This window comes from Pelmatolapia mariae, linkage group LG17 (genome assembly GCF_036321145.2).
Source record: "Pelmatolapia mariae isolate MD_Pm_ZW linkage group LG17, Pm_UMD_F_2, whole genome shotgun sequence".
NCBI classification, from domain to species: domain Eukaryota; kingdom Metazoa; phylum Chordata; class Actinopteri; order Cichliformes; family Cichlidae; genus Pelmatolapia; species Pelmatolapia mariae.
In genome coordinates, this window is record NC_086242.1 from 5,138,482 (window position 1) to 5,157,319 (window position 18,838).

General features: G+C 40.4%; 2 protein-coding genes across 3 annotated transcripts in view; one reads left to right on the forward strand and one right to left on the reverse strand.

Moving 5' to 3' along the window:
* Positions 1-13,062, reverse strand: part of cerk (ceramide kinase) — a 47,158-nt gene extending 34,096 nt beyond the window's left edge. The window contains exon 1 of the mRNA XM_063501331.1: positions 12,867-13,062. Within this exon, the coding sequence (XP_063357401.1) occupies positions 12,867-13,005 (139 nt within the window). The 5' untranslated portion in view covers positions 13,006-13,062. The remainder of the gene's footprint in view (positions 1-12,866) is intronic.
* A 1,615-nt stretch (positions 13,063-14,677) lies between these two features.
* The window catches only part of tbc1d22a (TBC1 domain family, member 22a), a 161,479-nt gene continuing 157,318 nt past the window's right edge, over positions 14,678-18,838 (forward strand). For both annotated transcript variants that reach the window (XM_063501346.1, XM_063501345.1), the window contains exons 1-2: positions 14,678-14,884; positions 15,352-15,408. In XM_063501346.1, coding sequence (XP_063357416.1) covers positions 14,823-14,884; positions 15,352-15,408 — 119 coding nt within the window. In that variant the 5' untranslated portion in view covers positions 14,678-14,822. The remainder of the gene's footprint in view (positions 14,885-15,351; positions 15,409-18,838) is intronic.

Sequence of the window (18,838 nt, forward strand, 5' to 3'; positions counted from 1 at the left end):
AATTCACCTGTAGCAATGGGACTGAAAACACCTGATTTCAAAGATTAAGAGATATGGCCCAATGCTTTTGTGGCCGTGTTTTTTGTTGTTGTTGTTGTTGTTGTTTCTTTGTTTTAAAATCATTTACCAAAACTTCCATTCTGTTTAATGACACAGAATTACAGAGGCACTCTTCAAATGAAGCTAGCTAAGACTGCAGAGTAGAGACTATTCAATTCAATTCAACTTTATTTATATAGCGCAAAATCACAACAACAGTCGCCTCAAGGCGCTTTATATTGTAAGGTAGAGCCTACAATAATACATACAGAGAAAAACCCAACAATCATGTGACCCCCTATGAGCAAGCACTTTGGCGACAGTGGGAAGGAAAAACTCCCTTTTAACAGGAAGAGACCTCCGGCAGAACCAGGCTCAGGGAGGGGCGGGGCCATCTGCTGCGACCTGCTGGGGTGAGAGAAGGAAGACAGGATAGGTGACATCATGTCAGTAGTCTTCTATGTTTAAGCTGCGTGTTGGAGAGGGGAAAAACTCTAAAGAGGATAAGTCTCCAGCAACAGTTGCACTATACACAACAACTTTAATCCTAGACCAAAGGTGTTTTGGGCTTGTAGCCCTCCTCCAAGCTATGGAGACTGTGCTAGCATTAGCTGCTAGTCCTCACCTTTAGCTCCATGTTTCGTTTTTAAAATGTTTAAAACCTAAAGCTTCAAAATTGTTAGCAAACCAGTAGTTGGCCCTAAGGTATCTTTATGCATCTTTTAAAAATCCTTAATAGCCAAATTTCTCTGCTATGTTTACTGGTCTTTTAAGGCATGTTTTCTCACGACATCAAAAATCAAATCACTGTCAATTAACTTCAGACACCATCCGTTTATCATCCAGTGCCATTGCTTTTATATCATTTTTATTTATTCATATTCATCTACCTTTTTCCAAAAACTACTTGAGTGAAAGTAAATCATGACCATTGGAAAAGTGAGCCTACTAAAAACAAACAACCCCCCCCCAAAGAACATACCAGGATCCTGAAAATGAAGCAGCTGAATAAAACGGATCCATTGCTTTTAAATTTACTGCGATCTTTCCAAATACTAAATGTTAAAATGTCTTTAGTGAAAAAGACCTGTGATGGTTTATGTCAGCAAAGTGTGTGGATGCTGACGATGAGTCTCAAGACAGTATCGTACACAAACAGATCAGTAAAGTGCGACTTTTTCCAATGGGCATGAAAGTTATTACAAGCAAGTTTTTGCACAGATCACTGGACTTATCGCATAGATGTGCTGGCAAAACACAGTGTTGTATTGCGGAGGATGTTTAAACATGTCAAAAAAAAAAAAAAAAAATGCACACGGATAAGCAAAAGCAGATTATCTTTGGTGAAGTGCTGCATGATGATGATAGTGACAATAACACAAGGCAAAGATAAACAGCTGTAACAGGTTCCAGATAATTCATTGTGAAATTCTGAATTTGCACTTTGTTTTATATCTCAGTACCAATCTTGTGCCTGAATTGTGTCTAAAACTCTGAGAAATATAATCAGAAAATCTTATCTTGTATTTTACACATTTACATACGTATCATCCTAAGCTCCCAGGCCTGAATCCAAAATCCAAAACAAAACATTAAACGTATGATATCTTCAGAGAAGTAGGCAAATCAATTCCCCCAAAGGCACCCCCCGCCAAAACCCCCCAACAACCACACTCATGATACTGTCTTTTCACAGTGCATCCGGAAAATATTCAGTGTTTTACTTGTTCCACATTTTGTCATGTTGCCACCGTATTCCAGATTCATTGGATCAAATTCATTTTCACCCTAAAAAGTCTACACACAATACCCCAGAATGAGAGGGAAAAGTGAAAGAAAAAAGGTTTGCTGAAATCTTTGCAAATTTATTTAAAATACAAAACAAAAATACAACATATACATGAGCATTCACAGCCGCTGCCACACAAAACAGTTGGGGTGTTCCTCTGAACCACTTGGTCAAATTAACACAAGAAACAAACAAAACCGACACCCCAGTGAACCTAGTTGGGGAAGAAACTGGAAACAATGGCTAGCATTCCCGAATTCTAACGCTGCTCTAATAACCCTGGCACATACACACATCCTCAGATATGCACACACAAGGACACAATAATCGCTTCACCACACACACAGAGCACATACCCCCACATAAATTCTCCACTTTTTAGCTCAGTGCGGTCCCTAAGCTACATGCTAAGCCCTCGGCCATACAAGGCAGATCCTCTCTGCTCTGCTCTGACATACTTTTCTTTGTGCTTGAAAAGAATCTTGGCACTGGTAGTCAACCATGTGTGTGCTCCCTATTCATACCACAGGGCTCAGTGTGCTACAGCAAACCAAAGAGGTCTGCTATCTGCAAAAAGTCAGCTTTTCAGGAACTGGAGGGAAAAGGGTCTTTTTTTTGCCCAATAACTGGAAATCCTGCACACGAAGGAGAGCATTCAGATGTTTGTTTTCATTGCTACACTGATACCTGAAAGGGAATATGTTCCTGCAGCCTTTTATTTAATCACTTTGAACATTTGTAAAGCTAATTACTGACATCTTTTAGTTACTTTTGCCATGCTTGGATGGTCTTTAAGTGACTCTTGGAGTTTCCTTGAGTATGACCTTTTGCCTATTTTTTAAAAACCTGCCCAGTGGCAGAATTGTTTGTCCCTGATCACATGTTAAAGGTCTTGACCTGTTCGAGTTTCCCTTGAACTCCTAAAAGCTAGACAGTATATCGTGACACAGTGTATACAGGTTGAATGCTGATTGGTTGAAAAGCAGATTCATCTAGAAAAAGAGGAAGCATGCTAAAACAATAAGGAACAAAGAAGCACGAATAAGGACGATGCTGACTGGTTTTTAACACTCTCTTTGTGTGTTTACGTACAGAGTTCTCGTTCCTGCTGTTAGAACCTGATCAAATACACAAACTTAACTTGATGTACCTGTTGACTGAGCTCTGTCTGTTTCTATTTGGTTTTAACTTGGTTTAGTCCTTCTCCCACTGAGAAATCGACATGATCATAATTTTGTACTATATGTGCATTTTGCTAGCCAACTGTAAATAAGCTCTTAGCTTTTTGCTCAGGCTTCTTTTACCCAACAAGGGAGGGGGCAGCTTAACTGGCATGGGAATAAGGCCAAGTTCAAAGACACACTCACATGCAATGTGGATCAGGAGAAATATAATGAGCAGTTCTCCAACCCTGCCATCTAACTCTGAACCTCAAACCCTGGCAATGGCAGTGCGCTGCTTTGCCCCAAGTGTGCATGTAATCCCCGGCTCAGGCACCGTTAGTGCCTTTCTCTACTGAGCCAGAAACATTCATATCCTCAGGGCCTCGGCTGCCACTAGTTTCCACTCAACCCACGTGAGATGAATTAACACCTGTGATGCAAAAGGGAACGCTATTAAAAGGCAAGACCAGTTTGAGGACTTTTTACAGCATCCCTGAAGTTGTCAGACAGGATTGTATACTAAATGTTATGTGGATTTTTTGAACTTGTAACTCTGTTATAGGACTTCCAACAGATTTGATCAGTTTACCCAAAGAGTGATTATTCACTCTGAAAAAAAGTTCAAAAGCAAAAACAGATTTTTCATGTGACTGCTTGAGTCACATGATAACAGTCCAGATTCCCCGAATGGAAACAACTTTGGTCAACACCATCACCCTACAGTCTCTCTCATGCTCGTTCCAATTATTTAGGCTTATAGATTTCTTATAAACTTTCCAACCAGGAAGTGAAACTCTTAATCCAGACACTTCTTTTAATACACTTTCACATACCAATGATTGCTTTGGTTTTAAGTCGGACAAGGCAGGTTTCTCATGCTTCTGTCCACACCCTTCTGCAGTGAAGACAACAATTACACAAGCACGAACATTGCTTGTGTAACTGTTGCATTCATAAGCTATGGTTTTAATTCCCATGCCTAGAAAAATCTAGGTAGTTGCAAGAACTGGCTGATGACGTATGGTAAACGGGCAGGTATTTGCACAGCGCTTTTTCTACTCAAGCTGAGTGCTCAAAAACACTTCCTATTACAAGTCTCACTAAGTCACACACACATGCATTGGGTTTTTTCTAGATGAATCAGGGGCAACTTGTGATTTAGTATCTTGCACAAGGTATGGACCAACAGGACAGGATCAAAGGAGTGACCTTGCAATTGGTAGATCATCCTCACTCGACTGCTCCCATCTCTGTACCAGCTGAAAAGTGCTTGGTATTCCCTCTCTTTCCCCTTCGTCATGTAGTGATGTGTACGACACACCAAACTTAACTTTGTGACTTCATGTAGACAAATTTGATACTGTGTATGCACCTATGCACTTAAATTCGTGACTTGTTTTATTAGAATCTCCACTTCCTTAATATATCCTGGACGAAGATGGATTACTATATAAACAGGCCCAAGTGTGGGTAAAATATAGTGTCTTTTCCACCCACAACTATCGCCCAGGTGCAGGATTTCGTTAGCGTGCTTGTCAAAGAGAGCACGGATTAGTGCAGTCGTTTCTTTAAGTGCGTCATATTTGAAGACGAACACGGCAATGAAGTGCAAAGTCAATGAAGTGGCCCTTCAGGTACCTTGAAAGGTAGATATTCAGCAGCACTCGACGAGGATTGAGAGCCACAGGTCTTGGCAATACTAATTTCCTTTGGTAATGGAACAAAAAGGATCTTTTGTCAATTTAATGGAGTTTAGGAGGTCAGTTAACCTTCCTACTTTTGGTAAATACTTTCAACCATTTAATTCAAGAGCACAGTTCTGAAGAAAAGCTATTGTTCATTTTGGCACACTTTGAAAAAGGTAGGGCAGAATTGTGCCTTTTGGCTTTTTCTTTTTGGAATTCTGAACAGTACAATATGGCAACTGTTCATGCAAGTCATCTTGCCTGGAAAAAAGGCCCCAAAATGAGCTGCAACAAATCAGTCAATGAATGTCAGATTTTATGGTCCTGCTGTCTTTATTGTGAGGATTTGATTTATCATAAAGCATAGAATCTTTGATTTAAGACTGATGTCCAGTCAATCGAATTTCACAGGTAAAATGTTTAATTAAGACATTTTGGTACTTTAATCCTTAATGAAAACAGCTGCAAGTTTCAGTCCTACACACATCATAGACAAGGCTATGATGGCTTCCTCTTTGAGAATCTCTTTGCTCACAAAGGTCAAGACAAGACTGCTTCCTGTTGGGAAAAGTCACAAGTTCTCCAAGCCCAGGGATAGAGCTGGGTGTCAAAGACACTTTCTGACCAAACAGTTACAGAGACTTCCTTAAGGTTTGCAGCCACTGCTGTGTTACTCTGAGAACTATACACCTTTTATTTTTGCTGCTAGCATTCAACAGTGACGAAGCACGTGAGCTGGCTAACACAGCTCCACAACAAGCTGGAGGGTGTGATAACTGGAGCACTGCACTCTGTGTGTTTTAAAGTTTTCAGGTCTAACCAATACAGGATTTTTAAGAGCAATACTAATAATTGGCAATTTTTAAAAAATCCAGTAGATTTTCTTTTCAGACATGAAACATATAAAGACGTCGCTAACATTTGCTCTATATATAATTATTTATTTACTTATTTACGCTCTGCCCACCTCTGCTATGATCAGCTGGTTGTTGTGTTTTAGCGTTCCAAACAAAGTGCTCTCTGACAAACTATACAACACATGACTAACATGGTTAAAGAGTGTTTCTCTTGTCTCTTCTTTATTTAACTTCCACTTATTGGCTGTTGTAAATGTGTTTACCGTGGGGAAATAGTTATATAAGCTGATAATATTATCACACTCATAAACAGGTTGGACTCTAGAATAAGAGAGTTGCAAAAGGAGCTACATGAATTTAGGCTAGTGGCTGAAAATGCCCTTTTTGTTGTTCTTAAATTAAATAACCTTTCTTTGCCGGTAGCCATTTTTTGATCATAACACATAAATACAGCAATAGCCTATGTATACAAGAGCCACTAACTTTATATGGGCCATCTTGGAGAGACTGCAGCTCCCTGTGCTGGTAGTGATTGCCTCCAACAGCTCAACTATTGCATCCTTTGTGCCTCCATTGCCAAAATGTGCCGGGCCAAATGCGGGAAACCAATGAACCAAACCCATTCAGATCCACTTTGACAGCAGTGATCTTATGTTCTTGTATTCATATTTCACTTGCCAAAGCAAGTTGACAGATATTCTTGCAAAATTTATGTCACTCTGATGCTCCTGAATCAAACATGCAATTCCTCTTTTGCAGGGAAGTGCAATAAAGCCTGGACTTTACTCTCAGTCCATTTCTCTCTGTTTTATCACTTCTTGCGGCTGTCTGTGGTTTACACAGCTAATGTGAAATCCCTTCTGTGACATCTCTGCTTATGTTTCCACTGCACCAGTCACCATATACTGGTCTCACTGCTATGTTCCTCTTGTATTCGAAATTACCTACCTTGATGTAGGAGCAAAAGAAATGTGTGTGTCGGATTTCCTCCAAATGTTCCAAAGTATAAAAACAAAATGTGTTTACTTACTTAAGTACCCAATTTAATTTTAATCCATGGGCTACATACTGCTTTAGTTTATCTGAAGTAGGCTACAACTGAAAATATTTTGCCTAGAAACCTTTAAAATACCCTCAAAAAAGTACTGTAGTTAAAAAAAAGTCAGCGTTTTATAGTCCACATTTAATATATCGACCATTTACAAAACAGATGCTAAACAGCCAGGACAGTTTGAAGTAAAGTGAGTGCAGTTTTTCAATAGTATGTCTCATTTACCTACATTGATTGCAAAGAAATACTTTAATCGCTGATCAAAGAAGGTCAGCATGTGGTCGTGCCACCTTACGTCTGTGTGGTCTCTTAGTAACATGGCTGCAAAAGTGACAATTCAAACCCCTGCTAAAGTTTGGACAACAACTCTTAAGATTTGATCAGTGTGTAACAACACAAAGTGTGAAATACAGTGAAATGCACAAAACAGTCCTAATCTCTCACTTCCACAATTTGCAAAGCCATCCAGTGGGCCAGACACTTCTGGTAATATGCCTGACACACATGCGATACAGTGAGGTGTATTAAATGTTAGTGTGAAGCACTGCTGCTGGGCTTTAATAGGCATTCCTGTGGCGCAATATAATCCTTTTTCTCCCGAGACTTGCAGCTACTTTAGTAGCAGCACCTTTAATTCAGATTGAACTGATAAAAACCAGTTCGATCAGCAAGGAGCTGTGTCTCTACAGGTGCATGTGTGAGGCTCGTGATCCATCCAGCTCATCCTGCTTCCCTAAAGCAAGATGGCATCCTGCCCGACTGGATTCCGCTGAACACACCGGTCTCCTACACCGTCAACGCAACGTCTGAAATCCTTGTCACACCCCAGCTGTTTTTCACTCGGGCGTTGAAGTGACGCCACCCCGGACATTTTCTCCTCAGCCCCCCTCAATCCAAGTTATGAAATACACGACAGATTTAGACACGGCTCCTCTGAATTTTGATCTTGAGTTGGCGAACCCTATGTGTTCGTGCACGTCCACGGGAGACTTCGCTTGTGTTTGTGATATCTCCGAGAATACGGCGCGTGGCCTTGCCTCCTTTCAGTCCTCTGACAACAATGAGCTGTCGTCATATTCATATTCTGCTGCTGTTCTCGGCACCCCTCCCTTTACACAGTGGTTCACTATGTAATCCCTTTATTTATACTGTGGTGTGGCACTGACAGTGTGTTAGAGGACAAGCCAGTGCAAGCTTAAGGAAATGCTTAGGTGTTCCCTCCTGTTTATATTGTTTCTATGTTATTCCTTTTTCTGCTTCGATGCCGAGCCTTCCTGGTCACATGTGTTTGCAAAAGATGAGACAAGATGTAGCTGAGCGTGTGAAAGTTACCAAAACTGTTGCTGATATTAGAAAGCTTTCAAATAGCTTGGTGCTATCAGTGCCACGTCATCATGCAGCTTTACTGCGTGATTAGCTTTTCCTCCTGTTGACCCAAAGCTCAGGTGAACAGAGCAATCACTGTAATGACAGATCCTGCATTGCTGCTGTCAGTGATGCAGTGTAAACCTGTGCAGTTTACCCAATCTCCAGCTGTCGCTTTCTGGCAGTATTTATTTCTCTGTATCCCTCTCTCTCCCCCTCCCTCCCTCTGCAGCCGTCTCTCAGCATACAGACAGGGCTGTGCATTGAGCACCAGCTTTAGATTACAAAGCGCAGATCTGCCTGGGTACACATGGCAGTGAGCTGTCAAACAAGACGTGGATTTCTCCCAGGCACAATGGGTTTGTTAAGCCAACACTTAGGTAAACAGATGGAGACGAAAGGACAACCAAGGTGGAAGATGTAACAGGAGAAGAGTGGTGCCAGTGATGCTGCTAGTTCTCTACTATGCTAAAAAGTTACAGTCTATGATTTCAATATTTATGTTCACTGCAGCTCCGGTTGCTGCTTTTGGAGACATGCGTACGGCACTGCTGATCAGGTCGCACCCCCCACTTTGGCCAGGTGGAACGATATACTAATGGATGGTCACGGCATGTGGTGCAGACATTCATATTACAAAAAGATTGACACCTAAAAGTCTCCGCCCCACCTTGTTATCTAGTGTAACCAACAGGTGTAAATCCATCCATAATTATTTATTAGATGGATTGGTACCAGATTTTGAACAGGTTTATAGTTTGGCACCCCAGACGGCACAGCTGCATCACAGTAAGAAGGTCCTGGGTACGAGTCAGTTTCAGTTTTCAGGCCCCTCTTCTGTGGAACCAGCTTCCAGTTTGGATTCGGGAAATAGACACTATCTCTACTTTAAAGATTAACCTTAAAACTTTTCTTTTTGCTAAAGCATAGATTTAGGGCTGGATCAGGTGATGCTGAATCCTCCCTTACTTATGCAGCAATAGGTGTAGGCTGCTGGGGGATTCCCATGATGCATTGAGTATTTCTTCTTCAGTCACCTTTCTCATTAACCATGTAGACCTCTCTGCATTGAATCATATTTGTTATTAATCACAGCATGTCTTTTATCTCGTCTTTCTTCTCTCACCCCAACCGGTTGCAGCTGATGACCGCCCCTCTCTGAGCCTGGTTCTGCCAGAGGTTTCTTCCTGTTAAAAGGGAGTTTTTCCTTCCCACTGTCACCAAAGTGCTAGCTCATAGGGGGTCATATGATTGTTGAGTTTTTCTCTATATGTATTATTGTAAAATTGAAATTGAGTCCAGCCTGGGGTCTTTTCTGTGTAGGTTTTTCACGTTCTCCTCATATCTGCAGTGATTCTCCCTGGATACTCCGGCTTCCTCCCACAGTCCAAAGACATGGAATTAGCAGGGTTAGGTTCATTTGTGATTCTAAATTCTAAAAACCGTGAATGTTCCTGTGAATGGCCTCTGTGTTAGCCCTGCCGCAGGTTGGTGATCTCTCCAGGATGTTCCCTGGATAGGGTAAAAAGCATGGTTGGGTTTTGAAAGCCTCAATTTATAAATAAGGTCCTAGAGACTTTTGGATTGCCATTTATGTCACCCACAGGATGGACTATAATAACTAAAGTACAAAATTTTAACTTTTGACCAAATACCACACAATATACACACACCGACTTTGCTCGTCAATGTTCTGAACCAACAGATTGTGACGAGGGTAAAGATGATCTCAATGATAACATGGTACCCTTGTCATAAGCCATTTTCATCCACATTCTGCACAATGTTAAGATGTTTCTCCCAAGTAGCGCACAACATCCACTCCTCCACCTCACTACTGGGATAAAAAAAATAATCATTTGGTTAGCTTAGCTGAGGAAGCTGCCTACGTAGATCAGGAGCAGGCTGGAGATACCAGTGACTACAGAAGACAGACTATTACCTGTGCTTTTCTCACCTCTGTGTATCCCTGCATTACGTGGACTTTGTACTGGCAGGTTAAACACAGTTTACTGTCTGATCTGAATATGTCAGGCTTATGTCCTAATGTGCACCTTTGTTGCGCAATGTCTAGAAAAGTGCAGGGCTCTGCTGATTGCATGACAAGGCACTATATCACTATTTCTGTCTTTTCATAACCCTTTGCGACCGAGTTGTAGTCCTGTCTGACTAATGGACAAAAATCAGTCTAGGTTTGCTTTGTCTCTTAACTTTGTTTTAGGCCGATTTACGATACTTTCGATATTGATAAAAGTGAAGCCCTGCACGCCGGGTGTCTATGCAGCGCTGACATATGGGAAAGCAAAAATCTAAACCTCCCCCCTCTGGTAGGGAGAGACATTCAGGCTTAGAGGACCTGAGGAAGTATTGCTTGCTAAGCATAGTGATTTGGAGGGAAGGGGAAACACTCTCTAAAGCATATGCCATGATTTATTCACGACTTTACTCTGATCTGAATTGCATCAGAGCAGTGACTCAACCATTATGTGGACAGAGCATTTACTCCAAGGCTCAGAGGCCAATGCCATCTCAGTGACTGGCTTTTGTTTGTCTGCTTGTGTGCGTCTGTGTCTGTGTGCAGTTTACATCTGGAAGCTCTGTTTTAAAAATATTCACATATAAGGTCAAGTGGTAACATCATTATTATCATGTTAACCCAATTTATGGTTTCGGGTGTCAGCTTCATCTTCTGGAAAATCTTCTATGGGTGGAGATGGAATATACAAGCTGGGGAGGATCTGTCAAACTTGAGTCATGCTGAATCATTTTTGACTATGATGTTTTTTTCCTTCTCCCTCTCTGTCACGCAACAGATTCCCAGAAATGCCTAGCTTGGTTTCAGTTAGGAGTTACACTGGAAAAGCTAAATTGACGGTGATGAAGAAAAACGCTGCTACTGTGACCTGACTGAGTTCATCTGAAATATCCCTACTGTGAAAGACAACCACAAGTGCGATAGGGAAAAGTGTGGAATGTTTATGACAGTTAGGTCACTGGCGATAGCACAGAAACTGAGCACTTGTTTACGTGGGGGAAAACTCCAGCCACCATCCTTTTCTTCATTAAAGTCACTGATTAACCACACTGTACTGGCTGTACTTGTGATAATCGCACTCCACAGAAGTGTTATATGTTGAACCCACTGGCAAAGTGTCCTTGCTTGCTTCCCAACTCCACAATAAACCTGACCTGCTCTTGTCACAGAGATCACTAGGGGGTAGGAGAGGGATTTTGATGTAGTTACACTGAGCATAGACTCAATAAATGGAAGTCTTTATGGCAGGTTATTATAGGGCGCTTGATACCACTTTGAGGAAGGTCAATGGGCAGGTTTAAATTTAAAGTGTGCGGAGCCAGCTGTAATCACTCTACTCGATCGTGGTACAGTAATTGCAGACCAGGGAGCTCATCTCGATGAACAAACATTAGCCTCTGGAGGTTATCAGAGTGTCCGGATTAAGTGGAAGTTGTCTGATGCGATGATGGGAAAGGGCGGAAAAAATAAAATAAAACTGGGAGCCCTGCTTGATAACCACAGCAACGAGAAGTGAATGCACATGCCATTAATCCAGTAAATTAATCTTGACCACAGTAAAACCATAAAAGATAAATATGTTAGGTAATCAAAACTGAAGTTACATGTAAACCAATTGCAATGAGAAAGCCATCCAGGCAAAAGCAAGGAACTATGGACGGACAGTCGTAAGCTAGAAAAGAAACAGACGCTTCTAGGTTGCAAAAAATATCACTGCAACTACAACTCTTTGTCAGGAAGTCTGTGAAATTGTCAACTAAGCAGCAAATGTTGTTTTAAAAAAAATGGTGAAACCAGTTCATAGTTTTGAAAACGAAGATTTTTGGTTTTCTCATTTACTGAACTGTTCATATCATGTGTGTATTGCAAACAGCAACGCATCCAGGGCTGAAAGTGATAAAACCTGCAGTTCTACTAGTGTCCACTTGGACTCCAAGAGAGCAAGTCGATTCCCATAAAGCCCCTTATTAAAATACCCAACTTTATTTATTTATTTATTTTACAGCTTTGTACATAAAAAATAAATTTGGTCTCTGAGTTTAAAATGCCAAACTCTAGACTTCTTAAAGGTATTTTCCAAAGCAGTAGGTGAGGTTGCTGTGGGTAGAAGGCCATCTTTTTATACAGTGCATGCATACAGCTGAAACAGCAGTATGTGGTTATGTAGATCTGCTTACAACTGCAGTACTTAATAGAACAATGCTTGGGTTAAACTTGTAAACAAGCAGCAGACGTCTGGTTTGGACAGCCTGGAGTTACAGTAAAGTGGATATAGTGAGGTAGAACTCAATCCTGGCTCTGACTTCTTCTTTTCCCTCCTCCCTGCTCAAACTCGCCAGCTTAATGTGTTTTCTAAACGAGCTGACACTGTGGACGTTTTCAAAGAACTCACCGGACCATTTCATGACTGAGTTAATGAATGAAGTGCTTCCTGGAGGGGGGCATATCAAATAGCAGTGAACCCTGCAGGCTGCACATTAGAAACACCGGCTGCTAACGACCTGCGACTTAAAAAAAACAACAAGAACGATACCCCCCCCACACACACACACACACACACACACACCTGTGTGACCTGCACCTGTCAGTGAACGGAGCTGAACTACCACAGCTTCATGTCCTGATCGAGGCTTTCTCAATATGTGCCTGCTCTGATAAGGAGCCCAAACAGCTGCTGTAGTTTTTTTCTTTTTGCATATATAACAATGGTTTCATTTCCTGAAGGCAAATAGTGGATGAACATATAGGCAAATATGCTACACCCCAAAATACCATTCACATTCACGTTTTTCACTTTGTCATGTTAAATGAGTACTGATGTGTTTAGCCGGTGTCTATTTCTTCAGTTTCCCCCATGAAACCTACACTGATGTCACACTTACCTGAGTCACAAGTCCCCGAGCATGGTTTTCTGCTTTTCTCAACCGGTTTCCACGCCAAAACACTGCGACTGAGAACTACTTCTACCTGCCTGTGCTTCTGAAAGAGCTGCGATGACAGTAACGTGACTTGTTTCTCCATATTACCGATCCCAGGTGTCACTCGTTACGCCGCTGGATGCTCCTCATCGCAACTTTATTATCGCCCGCGCGTGCCAAGTGTCTGCGCTGTTTGCAGTGGTTACGCCGGTCGGCCTGAGCCGTCAGGGAAAGGGGGGGACTTAGGATGAAGATCGTGTATGAGAAAGATGACTCACTCAGTAATAAAAATCAACCTGGTCTAGTTCACATTCAGTGGTTTCACTGGGTTGGTAAACGATGGAAATGATAAGCTTAATTATATACTATATGCCAGCATGTGTGCAGAATATTGAATGTTTATGTTTTATAAATTAAAAAAACAAATGAAAAAAATTAAATGAATATAAATGAATAAAATGAAAACAAATGGGGTAAATATATTCTTGTAGATATACCCTAGGAGGAAAAGTTACCTTCATAGATAGTTACCCCAACTTTTATGTCCTTAAAATAATTGTAAAAACTAATATCTTGTTCATCCTAAAGCCTCTTATAGCCTCTATTCTCTTAGAAGAGATAATTATGCAAAAAATAATTTTAGAGCCTTTTTGGGAAAATTTTGTTGACTCCATTTACATGAAGGGATCACATACTTCTCTAAAGAGATATGTGCCACCCCACCTTGACCTCTTGACCCTCCTTTGCCCCATGTAATTCTTTTTTTAGATCCGCCACTGATTATGACTCACAATGTAAATAACATAAAGGGAAAATGAGGGCAGAGTGAGACCTCTTACCTTTAAGGCTACCAATTTCAAAACAAATAAATAAAGTATCTGCAAGGGTAAGCGTGTGTACGGAAGATTAGGGCAACTGGAAAAATAAAAACAAGTCTGAATTCTGAGAATAAAAAGGTCTGAATTCTGAGAAAAAAAGTCTAACTTCGGAGAAACTGCCTTCATTGGCACTAGCTGTAGATATGTACACGTAACAATAGTAGTGGGCAACATTTATTTTTCCGATGACCGGAGTTAGAACTTAGCAGAACAGAAACGTGTTTACCGAGTCAAGTCACCCTCACATTCACATAGTTACTCCACAATATTAATCCATTTGCTGTAATACTGTAATATTAACTATTACTTTATACAGCCAGTTTATTAAACATTTAGTTGATTTGTGGCTTCCAGGACAGTTCATTGTTTATTATAACTTCAAAAAGCATCATTCAAATTAAGTTTAATTTCCAAATTCCCCAGCACATAAAACCTGTATTTATAGAATCACCAGTCAGTTCACCAAGTTCATAAAATAAGTTTGAAAAGCCTAAACTAAACCTGACTTTATTTTATACATAGTGAGAACCAACATTCAATATATGGCATCACAGAAACTACAGATTTTTATTACAAAAACTGTATGAGAACCGCTCTATTTAAAGATTCTGTCTGAAAAACAATGTATACATATTATATAAACATTTCTAAATATCCAAAAAGCCCTCGTATGACCCTGTCCATGTATCTTCGTTGGTGATGCTGTATACCTGCCCTCTGGTCCTGATGCTGGAGGGTCTCTTTGATTCACAGTTGGAGTTTCTGTCAACACAGCAAAGGCCGTGGAGCATGACGTCAGCGTCCTATTAAAAAAAATGCTCCTACCGACAACCAGATCTCACTTGTGATTCGCTTACAGTGAGGAAGTGTCACTCCAGCCAATCACAGTCGCGTTTACTTGCCGATTAGGCAGTATCAACATGGCAGCTTTCTGAGTTTTGGAGGAGGGGAGCTGGTGTAAATAAACAGACATTTAACATTTTTGAGATAACGACAGCGTCGGGGTGTTTGAGTTTAGGACTGAGTGGACCGCTGCGGGAAGATGTCGAGCGACGGAAACAAAAAACAGTTCTGGAAAAGGAATGCAGCGAAGGTTCCTGGCAGGTGAGTGACGTGTTCCCTCCTGCTTGTTAGCTTAGCGTAGCTAGCTTCACTCAGCTGACGCTGCGCTGCTGCTCTTCAAACGCCAACTTTCACTTTGATTGGTGGGGCTTTGCGGTTGCACAAAGTTCCCATTCTTGTCACTGGCCAACGTCTGTGGTAAAAACGTCTCGTAGACGCATTTTACCCCTTGCAACTGTTAGCTAGGCTAAGAGCTAGGCTGCTAACAGTGGCTAACAGTTCATCAGTACTCCGTCGCAGAGTTGTAACTAATGACACAGTAACTATTTCACAACACGAGTAGTCAAGGTCTCACGGCAAATTATTGCCCTTCTGGTCACACGGAGTCTCACTCCTGCAGTTTAAACTGGTATTGTTTTAAATAGCTTAAAGCTAACATGGCTGGCTAGCTTGCCAGCCAGTGATCGATTAGTTCATTCATTTCCATTCTATCTTTTTCACTTCCTCAGCATTCAGCATGTGTACGGTGCACAGCATCCACCCTTCGACCCGCTCCTTCATGCAAAGTAAGTTAAACTGACTTCCTTGTTGTAAAAATAAATACCATGTGATCTTGGTGAAGTTCTCTGGCCCAATGTCAGTTTTTGTGTCATGTGATAAACTAGACTTCAAAGCCCAATTGATGTCGGCCCGGTACTTTGCTTCAGATTAAAAAAAACTGATGTACTGTTGAGTGGAGAAAAAAACTGTCCCTACCATGGGAAATTATTATTATTGTTTTGTGTTAATAATGGTTGGTTTTGGAAAAAAGTTATTATCCATTTAGATGAGGTCATTCTCTTTGAATGGGACGTAACTGTATACTTGTTTTTTTGTTTTTTTGCTTGAGTTGTGTTGTAGTCATTAGCAGAAATCATTTGCCTTATGCTTGATGTTTAAAATCAATGATCTGTCTCAGTTGTGCCATCTGTATCAGATGCTGAAACCAGTGTTTTATTGATGCTTACCACTTGGGGGGGGGGGGGGGGGGGGTTACTTCAAGAAATCATGAAAAAATATAAACATTTTGCCAGCGCAAAATTAATTTGACATAAAAAAAGAAAAAAGATTCTGCCTCTTGCCACGAGTGAATATGCATTTTCACCTTTCACCCTTTTTGTGCTCAGGAACTTTTTTCCAACAAACAAATTTCCTTATGACTATTGCTTATCTGCATTTCCACTGTGTTCCACTAAAACCTGAGAAGATTAGGCAAATTACTCGGCAGATGTAATTTGCCTAATCTGTGCAGGTCTTGTAAGAATATAAAACCAAGTTACATCTCAGTTGTCTCTGCTCTGTTCACTCTGTCTATACTGGAGCTGTCGGTCAGTGTGTCTGTTTGGTGGACGATACACACGGCAGATGGGGTGAACCCTGCTGTTAGGTTACATTCACATCAAATCTGGTTGTCTGGCACCTTCCTGAAGGATTACATGGAGGTGTGGCTCTGTTTGTGTGATAACACAAAATTACTGTGGGCAATAATTTATTTCTCTAGTTTACTACTTTGTTTTGGTTAATGTGTCCCTGCAAACACCACCGACCATCATTGCCTTCTCCCACAGTAATCAACACTTTCTGCTGTATGTCATAAGCAGATTGTTTTGTTTGTTTTTTTTATCAGGTTTTGTGAGCATGCTTGTGAGATAACTGATAAATGGCTCAAATGCTATAAATAGGCTACTTGAGCAATTTGACCAATTTGAAATGTTCATCATTGCACCTTCAGTTTACCAGACCTTGTGAAAACGCAATCCTGTGAGCAGCAATGTTTTTTGTGGGGGAAATAATTTATGTACACTTAAAAAGGCGGCTAATTTCAGCTTATTTAAAGGTAGGCCTGTTTTATCCAATGTATTTGTGCTGAGATAGATTTCTTCTACCTCAGTTTGTCACGGCACAAAACGCTCAGGTGTGGCTGAACGGCTGCTGTATTTTTAGCCACATCCCAGTGAGGAATGTGGACGTATATGTTTTTCCATTACACAACTGACAAATGAACATACCATCTGTGACATCATGGGCTGGGTTGAGCCTATTATTACTTACAGTTACTTCAATGTGTGTAATGTCATTTGTCGAGTCTTGCAGTTATAATTCTGGTAATCTTCTGTTTTGCACTTTGAAACTGCAGAACTGGAATGACCACAGAGGCAGTGACTCTACAGGAAAGTCCAGTCATTTTGTGACTGGGTAAACAAGTTGAAGAAAGTTGAGCAATTCTAAGCCTTGATTATACTTTCTGTGTCTGCATGTCCACTAAGTCTCCGAGTGATGTAAATATCATCATTAGATGGTGGGCACAAGAGTCTGTGTGCACGTCTGCGTGCCTGTCTGTTAATTGTGATTGTCTGCGGAAAGTTGATATTACAGTGCTCCAACTATACATGCCCATGTGTGGTTGGAACATAGCAGCTATCTGTGTCCATGTCTGCAATGGAGTAGAATCAAGACATTAAATAGTGATGAAACGGTTGATTCTAATATCAGTAGTATTGGTACCAAAGCTGGTATTGGTATTGGATCAATACTGGTGAGATACCTTGTTTCTGTCCTCCAGGTTCAGTATGTATCCCACTGAACTGTTTTGAAAAAGATTATTTTTATTGGAAATGGGGGAAAATATATCTCAAAAAGCACTATAAAAATATCTCTTTAAACAGGATTTGACCCAAAGTCCTTTTAAAGAAAGACACATTCAAATTCCAGGTTTAAAACAAAATCCAACTTCAAAATACATGAAAAGCTGAAAGGTCTGTTTTGTTGTGTTAACTAATTATTGTGGGAAATAAAAATCACAACGATTTAGTGTTCATTAAAAAATTTTCTTATTGATGATTCATCTCGTAAATCAGAACACATTGCTCTCCCTTCCATAGGCTGTCTATAAGCTGAAAGTCTTGGTATCGGAAATATTGCCTTCTAATTTTTTTGGTATTGGATTAATATCAATAATTGCTTTAAACTAATTTGAGAAGCTGAAACATCGTTCTGTGTGGACAAAAGAAAGTTTCACATTATCAAAGAATAAAAGTGGGGCCTTGAAGTTTGTCTACACAGATGTCCAGGGTGTTGTAGAATATATGGCATAGTATAGCGTCTCTAACATTACTAGAGGTGCAGCATTTATGTACGTTTAGGCCGATACCAATAATGTTGTTTAAAATGATAGCTTTCATGGGATGCATACAGTACAGCACAGCTTAATGTTAAGTGGCCTGAACTGGACCGTTAATACTAGTGTCCTGTAACCTATTGAAAAAAACTTACAACTTGTCCCCCTTTCTTTCAGTGTAGCATTCAAAGAAGTGCTAGTGTAACAAATAAAGCCTGTCAGCACAGCTCTATGGGCTGTGGACTTGCAACTGTAAGAAATAAATGAGTAAAATCACAAAAACCCAGACTATTTTTATTTCAAAAACAGTAATTTTCTGTGAATTCGCAAAAAAATGTGAACTCACTGTTTTTTTTTGTTGTTGTTGTTGTTTTTTTTTAAAGAAAAAGAACAGAAAACTTTGTAGAAAACAACAAACAACTGGAACCTTTCTCTCTTTTTAATAGAATACTAACAAAACAAAACACTACTTATCTACTTCAGTCATTTACTGGTTTATCTTTTACTTAATTGGTTTGGTGTAGTATGCCAGACCATAGGTAATGACTTCAGAACTGATGAGAATACAGTTAAAAGCTCTCCTCTGACAAACTCAACAGCTTAAGAGTTTTGCAGTCAGCTATGCGTCTGTCCATTCACTTTATAATTTCACTTGAGGTTTAGGTTTGTCACTTACACTCACATTGGCTATTTACTTTAGTAAACTCACTTCTGAGCAGGACATAGTGTAGAGTTCTTTTTCTCTCTGGATTTCTCTCATACACACACTGAAATAGAGGGGAACACAGTCTCCTCTTCAGTAATAACCCTTTTCTTTCTTCTGATTAATGTTTACTCGT